Consider the following 12,342-nt stretch of genomic DNA (forward strand, 5'->3'; position numbering starts at 1 on the left):
CAGGACGTCACCTGCCCGCTCTGCGCAGGCGCGGAGAGGGGCGTGGCGGCGCGGGAGGTGTGGCGCGCGTGACGTCATCCGTCAACAAACGAGCTGGAAGCTCTCCGGAGGTGCCGCCGCCGCCGCGATGACCAAGTACTGCCGGGCGCCGCGATGCTCCAACTCGGCCGGGCAGCCGCGGCGGGACCAGCGGCGGCTCAGCTTCTACAAGTCAGCCCCCTTCCGGGAAGGGAGGGAGGGGGTCTGGGGGGGTCTGCCTGGGATGCCCCCTCCGGGTCCACCCGCCTCGTACCAGGGGGCGGGGCGGGGGGAAGGGGGGAGGAAGCCCCCTCCCCACCTTAGCCTGACCCCCTTCCTCCCCAGGCGGGATTCCCGGACTACAACTCCCAGGGAGCGTGGAGGGATGGGCTTTGTAGTCTGGCCCAGCTGGGGAGGGGGGGGCGGCAGGTGGCCCTTCTCGTGTGGTGCTTGTGGGGGGCAGGAAACCCCCTCTAGGAGGGGGGCAAGGGACCTCCTCGGAGGGATAAAGAGACCCTTCCTCCAGTGGGGCAGGAGACCCCTCTGGTTGGCCTTTTGGGGTCCCAGGGCTGCTCTTAATGGGGAAGGGACGAACAGACCTTTGGGAGTCTCTGGCTGTTGCTTCCTATGGGAAAGGGTTATCTAAGGAAGAGCCCCCTCCTCATTTTACCCCACCTGGAAGGGAGAGGGGGTCTCGGGCTGAATGGGGACTTGAATCTGGGGTTCGTGGGCAGCCCCATTAATGGGTGTGGAGTGGTGAAGGTAGCAGCCTAAAAAAAACAGGAGACGGTGAATTCTAGTTCCGCCTTGGGCACAAAAGCAGCTGGGTGGCTTTGGGCTAGCTTGTCCTACCTCGCAGGGTTGTCATAGTGGGGAAGATAGGAGGAGGAGGTCGTGCTCGATACCTTCTCCGTCTTGAGTTATTTGGAAAAAAACCCAATAAAGGCAGGATATCAAGAAATCTAGGTTGCCTGGATCCGCATTGGGCTTTTCAGAAATGGGGGAAACATGGAGCAGATTTTCAGAAAGTAACGTTGACTTGTGCTGAGTTCGTGGATGTGTTGTTGTGGACCTCTGGGCAAAAAGGAGAAGCAGTTGGTAGTTGGTTTCTTCCACAAAGCTGTGGTTTTTTTGGTCCGACAAATGCAACAAACTCAACTCTCTGACTTTCGTAACACAAACCCAGAAAACAGACTCCATGTATTATTATTATTATACACAAAAAATGACGGTGTACACAGCAAACGAGATGACTATGCTGGGTTTTGTATTATTATTATTATTTAGAAAACTTATAAAAAGCAAACTGAATGGCGGTAACACCATCAAGGCTATAAATACCTGGGCCATACCCGTCATCAATCCCTGCTGGGATTGTAAACTGGACACAGGCAGAGCTGGACAGCCTAGATAGGAAAATGAGAAAACTGATGACCATACACTATGCGCTGCACCTGCGTAGTGACATCGACAGGCTATATTTGCCCAGAAAAGCAGGCGGCAGAGGACTTTGGCAAGTGAAGCAGACAGTCGAAGAAGAGAAACATGCTCTGGCAGATTATGTGAAAGACAGTGTTGAACCAGCTTTGATGGAGGTCAACAATAGGAAGCTGCTCAAAGTGCAGCAAACCAAGGATCAATATGGGAAAACAGCAATGCAAAGTTGGGCGGACAGTTCCTTGAAAAGATGCAAGGAAAAGTAGATAAGGAAAAGACCTGGTTATGGCTGACCAACGGAACACACAGACATGATATTTTTCCGATTAAAATCGAATTCCGATTTTTTGGGAATCGCCCGGCGGTGCGAGTGGCGGGCGGGCGGGCGATTTCTTGGCGCGCGGTGGGGTCTCTTTGGCCGGCCCGTTTTTTTTTTCAGAGGGGAATATCATGCCTGAACACAGACAGAAGAAAGAGACAGAAGGCCTGATTCTTGCAGCCCAAGAACAAGCCATCAGAACGAATGCAATCAAAGTCAGAACAGAAAAATCTGCTGATGACCCCAAATGCAGACTCTGCAAAGAAGCAGACGAAACCATCCATCACATATTGAGCTGTTGTAAGACAATCGCTCAGACTGACTACAAACAACGTCACAACACAGTCGCTCAGATGGTCCACTGGAACTTGTGTCACAACTACCATCTGCCTGTAGCAAAGAACTGGTGGGATCATAAGCCTGAAAAAGTGGTCGAAAATGAGCATGCGAAACTACTGTGGGACTTCCGAATACAGACTGACAAAGTTTTGGAACACAATATCCCAGATATCACGATTGTGGAAAAGGAAAAAGTGTGGATCGTTGACATTGCCATACCTGGTGACAGCAGAATCGACGAGAAACAACTTGAAAAAGTCACCAGATATCAGGACTTGAGAATCGAACTGCAGAGACTCTGGCATAAACCAGTGCAGGTGGTTCCAGTGGTACTCTGCACACTGGGTGCTGCTGTGGCTAAAGACCTAGGCAAGCACTTGAAAACAATCGGCGCTAACAAAATCACCCTTGGTCAGCTGGAGAAGGCCACCTTACTGGGATCTGCTTGCATAATCCGTCGATACATCACGCAGTCCTAAATGCTTGGGAAGGGTTTGACTAGTGATTTGTGATACGAAACCCAGCATAGTTATCTCGTTTGCTGTGTACACTGTTGTTTTTTGTTAATAATAATAATAATAATAATAATAATAATAATAATAATAATAATAATAATAATAATAACAACAATAACAACAATAACAACAATAACAACAATAACAACAATAACAACAATAACAACAATAACAATAATAATACTTTATTGTCATTGTACATATATACACAATATACACATAAGGTCGTGACTTTGGAATTTCTCTGATAACACCAGACTGGCTAGTAGGAACAGGCTTGTCCTTCCAGCAAATTCGATTTTAATAGTCTAATAGACTATTTAATAAATATACATTTAATAAATAACACTTTTTTCTCTGAAGTAAGCCACAGTGTGTTTTAAGGGGCCAAATTATTTAGCCTTTCAAAACAGGCAGAGCTTTAACTGCATATCTTAGCTGCCATCTTGACTTCTTTGACCCCTCTTGTACCTGAAGCTTTACAAAGAACTAGCAGGGTACCTGTGCTTCACTACGAATCTGTGTGGTTGGGCTTAGTTTTTGGGGAGGAAAATAAGGGTGGGGGAATCCTTGCCAATGTCTTCCACCATCCGTCGGTATTCATCTGGTTAGCATCCTGTCAGCGTGTGTGAGAGTTGAGGGCTGTTTGGAAACTGAAGCAGTATTTGCTGTGTGAGCAAGGAGGAGACAGCAAGGAGCCTGGTCGTGGCTTAGCTCAACTGTTCTGAACTAAAGCTGGTTGCTGCTGTGAAACTGAAACTCCTCTGCTTGTGTTTTGCCTGTGGAAGAGATTTCTTTCCAGGTGGGGAGGGGGAGTAGAACTCCTTAGCATCAGAGCGTGTTAATAGTAAATAATAATATAGGAAATACTCTAAATGCTCTGATGCTCCTTTCTAAAAATCCTTTCTTAGTAAGCACTTAGAAGCCAAGAGGAAGATACGTGTCAAATGTCAAGTTTGTAGGCTTTATGGTTCTGGAGATTTTGTGGTGATGCATGAGGGGCATTTCATTTTTATATAGAGAGATAGATGGGAGGAAGTTCCCATGAACAAGATAAGGGGGTCAGCAGAGAAACGAGGAATGCAGTAGGCGGAATGCACCCTTGTTTCGGCTGCCTGTGTTTTATATTTAATTATATTTAATTATATCTCATTCATCCTGATCATTATTTCCTGTTCCCCTACAGGTTTCCCTTACACAGTCCTGAGCGTCTCCGGCAATGGCTGTCCCAAATGAACCAAGAGAAGTGGACCCCCACCAAACACCAACACTTGTGCAGTGATCATTTTGCCCCCTCCTGCTTTGAGTACCGGTGGGGGGTTCGCTACCTGAAGCCCGACGCTGTTCCCACCATCTTCCAGACGTCGGACAGCCCACTGGTGAGAATCCCCTGGCTTTTCCTCCACGGGGTGGGAATGAGCTGCCAAGAGGAGATCAGGAGGGAGAGGAAACAAGGCAATTTAAGTCTCCCTTTGTAAAGTTAGAGATCTATTAAGATGTGTAGACTGAGTGGAGAAAGGTTAAAGCAGCGGGCGTCCAACGTTGGTGATGGTGGACTTCAACTCCCAGAAGCCCCTAGCCAGACATGGAGAAGTTGAAGTCCACAAGTCTTAAAGTGGCCAAGGTTGGCTGAGGAATTCTGGGAGTTGAAGTCCACGTGTCTTAAAGTGGCCTAGATTTGAGAAATACTGGACTAGGTGATCCTTCTGGTCCTTTCCAACTCTATCATTCATGACTGGCTGGGGAATTCTGGGAGTTGAAGTCCACAAGTCTTAAAAGTCACCAAGTTGGACACCCCTGCGTTATAAACAATGAGACAGCAAACCAATGCTGGTGTCTTCCCATAAAATATATATATACTGCACGCAAGGGGTATATGTTCCTATAATATAATATTTATTTATATGCTGCCCATTTCACTGTTACAGCAACTGTGGGTAGTCTATAGCAGGGGACTCCAACCGTGGCCACTTTAAGACTCGTGGACTCCAACTCAGCTTTGCTGGCTGAGGAATTCTGGGAGTTGAAGTCCACGAGTCTTAAAGTGGCCACGGTTGGAGTCCCCCGGTCTATAGAACAATACAAAAAAAAAGACCATACAAAACATTTACAGGTAGACAAAATAAGAGACTAAAAAGCATTTTATTCATTTATTCTCATTTATTTTCATTCTGAAACCTCGGGGCTCTTATTCACACAATCTGATTCCGGGGACAGGAAGGGTCAGAGAGTAAAATCATGCTGCTATTTGGGCTTGGATTTACCTGGCCATAAACATGAGTTCAGGTTTATCTCAGCTTGGGAAAGATAAATATCAGGGTTTCATTATTGTGTGTCCGTGTGTGTGTGCGTGTGTGTGTGTGTGTTTGCTGATGGGGCTTTGGTTTCTGAGCAGGCCCCTGGTGGCCACAGCTGAATATTCCGGCTCTGTAGCCGGTTGGACTTAAATCCAGGAGTAAACAACTATTGTCAGGTGACTTTAAGTGCAGCTTTAATTACCCCCGGAGAGAATCAGGTGGAGGGACAGGTATGTGCCAAGCTTGCTTAGGGAATAAAAGGCCTGGAATCTTCCATCAGGGAGGCAAAGCCCTTGATCCATTCCAGGCTCCCGGAGATTATAAGAGATCAAAGTCTCCTCCTGCCCTGGGGGCCTTGAACTAGAAGCCAACTCCCTCTCCTCTGGGACAGCCCTTCAAGTCCTGCAAGGGGGTGATCACCTCTCACCTAATCCTCCTCAATAGGCTGCTCCTACAGGTAGTCCTCTGCTTACAGGGGCTTCTTTAGTCTCTCCCCACCATCCTCCTCCTCCTCCCTGAAAACTTCCCTCCTAGCCCTGAAGATGTTCCCTAGTTGGGTAATGAAACGTTTGCAAGGAAACAACCCAGCTCAGAGAGCCCCAAGGACCCCCCCCTCCTCCTCCTCCTCCTCCTCCTCCTCCTCCTCCTCCTCCTCCTCTCCTTCTAGCACTGATGAGGTTCCCTAGTTGAGTCATGAAACATCTGCAAGAAAACCATCAAATCTCAGAGAGTACCCAAGACCCCCCTGTCTTCTCCTCCTCCTCCTTCTCCTCTTCACAAATCCCACTTGTAGTATTGATGAAGTTCCCTAGTTGGGTCATGAAACGTCTGCAAGGAAACCACCCAGCTCAGAGAGCATCTGACACCTCACAGTCCTCCTCCCTCCCCTCCCCCCCTGCAAACTCCTCTCCCTTCTAGCACTGAGGATGTTCCCTAGTTGGGTCACGAAACGTCTGCAGGAAAACCACCCAGCTCCAGACCCCACATTTCAACCCTGAGCCACAAAGAGTCTCCTTTATTGGCAGACCGGGGGAGGCTGCCCGGTCTTGTTGACGGTTGGCTCTTTGGCTTTATTTCAGAAGAGGGAGAATGCCGTCGAACCGGCTTCTGACGCCCCGGCCAAGAAGGCCCTTCTCGAGCGCGAGGGGGACACCCCCACTGCTGCCCAAACCCCGGCCTGCCAGGAGCCCAGCCCCATGGAGACCCTCACCATCGCCATAGACCCCGGTGTGGCCGCCACCCCGGTCTACCTGGAGGCCCAGACTTCGGCCCCTGACTTGGACTTCCAGGCCCTCTCGGGGCCCCTGGTGGGGACGGTGAACCTGCTTCCTCTGGTCCAAATCGTGGAGCCCCTCCAAGGGGTGACCCTGGCGGTGGCTTCCCCCATGCCAGCCGTGGCCTTGCCGGAGCCCCTGGAGCAGCAGGTGGTGGATTTGGTGGCCTCCCTGCCCCAGGCCGCCCTGGGGTCCTTGCCCGGCTCTTCCGTAGGGCTGGCCGGGCAGCTGTGCGCCGAAGTGGCTGTGCCTTGCGAAGTGGTGGCCGCAGCCGATCAGACTTCGGTACGGGCTGAGATGGCCGAGCCAGCAGCCCTGGCGGAAGAGGGGGCCCTGGTGATCGAGAACGTCTCCATCGAGCCGTTCCTGGAGGGCGGCGGCTCCTCCGTAGCCCTCCCCGACCTGCAGGAGCCTACCGCCACCACCGAGATGGTGGCCTACTTCGAGACCATCCCCACTGCTCCCGTCACGGCGGCCGCCGCGGCCTCTTCCGGGCTGACGGCCCCCGAGACGGTGCTGTCCTCGGCCCTCAGCCTTCCCATCGTCTCCACCCTGCCCATCGTCTCCAACCACGCGGCCCCGAAGGCCCCCTCGGCCGAGGAGGCGACGCTGGAGGAGGGCAGCTCGGCCGACTCTTCCGAGGAGCCCCTGGAGGAGCACCGCTACCACCACCGAGGAGGGGAGGGGGGCACGACAGCCGAGCTGGCGGAGGTGGTGATGGGGCTGCAGAAGAAAGTGAAGGGGCTCCAGCAAAGGCACCGGCGGCACTGCGCCAAGCTGGAGGCCATGGAGAGCGTGGTGGAGCAGCTCTGGAAGGAGAACCTGGTGTCGGAGGAGAAGCTGAAGGTCCTGGAGATGGTGAGCGGACTGGGCGCCTCCTCCTGCTGGGGGCGTGTAGGGGCGGGGAGAGAATCGGGGCCCAAGGGAGTACGGGACAGGGAACCCTCCAACCTACGACCGCCAGGGAGCCCAACGCTTCTGCGCCTAAGCCAGACGTTGGTTAAGGGAGTTTCGCCCCATTTTACGGCCTTCCCTGCCTCCGTTGTTAAGGGAATCGCCGCAGTTGTTTCAATCGGGGGCACGATGGTTAGTGAATCTGGGTTGTTGGGGTTTTTTTTTGCTCCATTGGCTGCCCAGAAGGTCACAAAATGGGATCATGGGACCCAGTGGTGGGATTCAAAACTCTTTTTACTACCGGTTCTGTGGGCGTGGCTTGGTGGGCGTGGCACGGCTTGGTGGGCATGGCTTGGTGGGCGTGGTATGGCTTGGGCGTGGCTTGGTGGGCGTGGCAGGGGAAGGATACTGTAAAATCCCCCTCCCCACCCCACTAGCCTGCTTTCCAGCTCCCTTCTCCTGTGCGGGGCAACCAAAGGAGACCCAGCCGATCAGCTGGGACTCGATGGGAGGCGGAGCATAGAGGGGGTTGGCGGGGCCGGTCAGAGGTGGGATTGGCCGGTTCTCCGAACTACTCAAAATTTCCGCTACTGGTTCTCCAGAACTGGTCAGAACCGGCTGAATCTGACCTCTGATGTGACTCCCGGGGCTCTGCCACCGTCATAAATAGGAACCTGTTGCCAAGCGCCTGAATTTTGGTCACATGAGCCCCAGGGATGCTGCAGTGGTCGTAAGTGGGAAACACGATCAGAAGGGATGTTTTTAATCAGTGTCATCACAAGTTTGGTCACTAAACGAACAGTTGTAAGTCTCAGACTGCCTATACTTCAACGGTCTGGCCATGGGTGAAGCAATGATAACAGATAATCAGAGTTGGAAGGGACCTTGTAGGTCATCTAGTCCAACCCCCTGCCCAAGCAGGAGGCCCCTACCCCATTTCTGACAGATGGGAGTCCAGTCTCTTCTGAAAGCCTCCAGGGATGAAGCTTCCACAACTTCTGTTCCACGGGTTGATGGTTCTCACAATCAGAAAATCCCTCCTTATTTCCAGGTTGAATCTCTCCTTGTTCAGTTTCCATCCGTCGTTCCTTGTCTGGCCTTCAGGTGTCTTAGAAAATAGCCTGACCCCCTTCCTCCTCTCTGGGGCAGCCCCTCAGATATCGGAAGCGGCCATGTGGACCCAGTGGGCGCTTTCAGAACCCTATCCGGCTGGCCAAAGGTGCCCAGGTATCCTAACCCACTCTCTGTCCTTCCCTCTCCAGGCCTGCCTGCAGTCCAGCACCTTCGTGCCGGAGGCCGGTGGCGCAGTGGCCATCATCTGCCAGGACAGAGAACCGGCCTTGCTCTACGCCGTGCCTCAACCCTCCAGCGAAGGCAACGAGACCATCCTCCAGATGGAAGAGCAGTGAGCCAGGACTGGAATGGGGGGGTGGGGGCAGCTGAGAACAGGCCTTGCTGCCTCTGGTTGCCCCCTCAGCCCTCCCCAGGAAGTGGCCAGAGCTCGCCCTCCCACCCCCCAAGAACGCTGGCCCAGCTAAGCAGAGCCTCGGCCACCTCTCCGTGGCCTTATTCCAGGGGTCCCCAACCTTGGCCACTTTAAGACTTGTGGACTTCCAACTCCCAGAATTCCCCAGCCCAGGGAATTCTGGGAGTTGAAGTCCACAAGTCTTAAAAGTGGCCAAGGTTGAAGATCTCTGCCTTATTCCTTCAGCACCTTATCTTCTGATTTCTCTCTGGGGGTGGAGGTCTTAAGAGATGATTATATATAATGCACTTTCACCCCCTCATCCTCCTCGGGGCTCTGCAAGGCTGCTCATTTGCATCAGCCCCGGCTGGCAGGGCCATGGCCCAGGGTAATGGGAATTGTAGTGCAAAAGGGAAGGCTTCAACCGCTTGTTCCTCCTCCTCCTCCTCCTCCTCCTCCTGCTTGTATTTCTCGAGCACCTTTTTCAATTTCATATCCTAGAACAGGGGTCTCCAAACTCGGCCTCTTTAAGACTTGTGGACTTCAACTCCCAGAATTCCCCAGCCAGCCGTGTCTGTTTCTTTTTCTCCTCTTCCCCCAAAGAGGAGACATTGAAGAGGAAGGGATTACAAGAGAGTAAGCTATGTTGTTGCTGGAGAATTCTGGGAGTTGAAGGCCACAAGTCTTGAAGCGGCCAAGTTCGGGGACCCCTGTCCTAGAATTTTGCTGTCTGTTGGTGGTTTTTTTTTGTTTCAAAGGCCTCGGATTCCCATTTTTCCTTGCTGATTCCAACTAGACGTGATTTCCAATGGAGCCTTTCATGCAGAACTTGAAATCCAATGGGTTATTGTGATTATGATGATGATGATTATTAAGGGGTTGAATGGAAGGGGGGCAGGAAGGGCGTGTAGAAATCGTGGTAAGGAGCGGGGAGAAAATCTTTTAAGGAGCCACGAACACCCAAAAAGGGAAATGTGGAAAAGATTGAGACACGACAACAATCGACAATAGGCCTCGTGCTTTTGGAAATGCATGTATGTTTTGCAAGCCCCCAAACCAGCTGCAGTTGGGCCTGCCTCCTTCAACCTGGAACATCCCAGAATCCCCCCAGCAATACAGGTTGGGGTTTTCTGTGAATTGTAGTTCAAAAGCATCCGGAAAAGCCGCCACAATGAATGCAAAACTCTCCGTAGACAAGATTAAGAACATACAACATCGTCAATCCGAAGAGCGTCTAGAATCCGTTCTGTTTTTCCTCATGGCCAATTCCTGTAATTTGTCTTGAAGCCCCAAAAGATTTTTCCAACTAGCTGCCAAATAAGATCCCGAATGAGTTTTGAGTATAAATCCTTTCATTGGTTAATTCTTCTGTTTTTAATTTAAAGAAAACAACAACAACACACAAATAAAACACACTGACTTCTGTGATTCACCTAAGCACTGGAGGAAAGATTTCATCGAAGGTTTTACAAATCTTTCCCCGGTCTGGCACCTTTCAGGTACATTGGGCCTAAAATTCCCAGCCCAGGTAGCCAAAGGAATTCTGGGAGTTGTAGTCCAGTTCACCCCATCTGGAAGTCGCCAGCTCAGGGGGGGAAGGCCAGGGTAAACCATAAGAGAATTGAGCCGAGATGATCTCTTTGCATGTGCTTGTATGTTTATGTAGTTCTGTAATTTAAACTGAATAAAGGGAATCTGTCAGAATATCTTTTGGTTGGCTTTGATTACATCAGGAGGAGGAAATCCAGAACTTTGGATCCAGGTGTGTCCACCGGGTGGAGTTTTCCAAAGTTAAGATGGCGATCGTATGGCCCAGGTGGTCCTGGTCTTGATTTTTTTATTTTTTATTCATTTATTTTTAATAAACTTTATTAGTCTTTTGTGTCTTTTAAAAACAAAACAAAAAGATAATCATAACGTTAACGGTTCTGTGACATCAATCTCATACATTTCTATCTTTTGTACATATTTACAAATATATACAATTTTGTACGAATATATACATTTAATCTATGTATTGCTTATCTTAAATTCCTTCGTTTTCCATCCGTCTTAATTCAATCCAATTGTACCATTTTCCCCAAATTTTATAGTATTCAGACTCATCTTTCTCTTGTAACATTAAGGTCAGTTTGTCCATTTCAGCACATGTCATAATTTTTGAATGATCAATTCATCCAGGGGAACACAATTGTGCTTCTGGCATTGAGCATGAGCTATTCTTGCGGCTGTTAAACGTCTCGATTTTTTAAAAATCTCCCCCCACTGCGAAAGCCCTGGTTGGTTCTATCCTCCATCATGCACATCAAGTACAATGGAGTATGTTAAAGTGGGCCGGTGTTTATCATCACCTCAGAAATTTAAGATTAACAGAGTTGGAAGGGATCTTGTAGGTCATCTAGTCCAACCCCCCGCTCTCCCCAGCAGACCCAACTTAAAGAAGGGTGGACTTCAACTCCCAGAATTACCCAGCCAGCATGCCAGTGAACTTGAAGACCTGTGAACTCCCAACTGTCATGCTCGGGGAATTCTGGGAGTTGAAGTCCACGCTTCTTAAAGTTGCTGAGGTTGACAACTATAATGAACTATAATGGGTTAGGATGCTGTCCCAGCGTGCAGCTGTTTGGAAACCGGCCAATTCCACATTAGGCTGACTGGCCAAGGAAGCAAAAGTAAATTACTATGCTTTATCTCATCCCTTACATAAATCTATCACACTTAAGATACATTCTGCATATGTCTGGCCGCCCCCCCTCCCCTCACCCACCACGAATGAAGAGCTGGAAAAGTTGCAGACCGAAGCAGATCCAGGAGGAAAGAAAATGGAGATTTTCAGCTTGGAAGGCAGCCAAACAGAGAGTGAGTTATCACGGCATATAAAACCAGGCAGGGTGAGATTTATTTGCCCAGAAGGAAATGGCAATTGGTGAGAAAGCCCACATTCCTCCAGGTTATTGATATCCCAATCTGGTTTGCGTTCCTAGAATTTTCAACTAGCTGAGGTTTTTGAGATCATCTATAAGGCCCCAATGGGTGGTTTTGCTTAGCTGCCTTACAACAGACCACTGTCTAGCAGTGTTTCTTCTGGAAAAATTTTTTTTTGGGGGGGGGGGGAGGGAGTTATGATTGGCGTTGTGGTGAAGGTGCTGGTCAATCACCAGGAGATGGTGAATCCTTGTGTGCCTTAGCCAGGAAAGCCAGTTGGATGACTGGGTCAGTGACCAGGAGACAGGGAGTTCTAGTCCTGCTTAACTCTGGCTGGGTGACTTTGAGTCAATCCCCAGGAGACGGGGAGTTCTAGTCTCACCTTAGACATGAAAGCCGACTGGGTGACTTTGAGTCGAACGCCAGGAGACGGGGAGTTCTAGTTCTGCTTTAGCTGTTAAAACCAACTGGGTGATTTTGGGTCCATCACCAGGAGATGGGGAGTTCTAGTCCTACCTTAGGCATGAAAGCTATCTGGGTGACTTTGGGCCAGTCACTCATTCTCAGTCCAGCCCACCTAACAGGGTTGTTGTGGGCGAAAGTAGAAAGAGGAAGGAATATTGCATTGATGTATGTTTGCTTATAGAATCACAGAGGCCAGACAAGCCTTTAACAAATGCAACAAAAGGTTTTTTTCAATAAAACCAAAGGCTTTTCATGTCAGCCTCTTGGGGGAGGGGGCAGGAGCCAAGTTGGCTGCAGCAGAGCTCTGTGTGACCTGGAAACCGGCCGGTTGCAAGCGTCCTCTGCCATCTGCCCCACGTCGGAGGGGTTTGCGGAAGAGGCCCGGCTGGGGTCC

At 50.3% G+C, this 12,342-nt stretch overlaps 1 protein-coding gene across 1 annotated transcript; it reads left to right on the plus strand.

Moving 5' to 3' along the window:
- The first annotated feature begins 80 nt into the window (after positions 1–80).
- Positions 81–10,264, plus strand: THAP8 (THAP domain containing 8). The gene is made up of 4 exons (XM_026689086.2): positions 81–210; positions 3,815–4,007; positions 6,005–7,057; positions 8,356–10,264. Exons 1-4 carry the CDS (start codon positions 128–130, stop codon positions 8,500–8,502), a joined length of 1,476 nt encoding a protein of 491 aa, XP_026544871.2. The 5' UTR covers positions 81–127; the 3' UTR covers positions 8,503–10,264.
- Positions 10,265–12,342: the final 2,078 nt, after the last annotated feature.

Source organism: Notechis scutatus, chromosome 8 (assembly GCF_049901735.1).
Source record: "Notechis scutatus isolate UNSWTSFEM ecotype Mainland chromosome 8, rNotScu1.2, whole genome shotgun sequence".
Lineage (NCBI taxonomy): Eukaryota > Metazoa > Chordata > Lepidosauria > Squamata > Elapidae > Notechis > Notechis scutatus.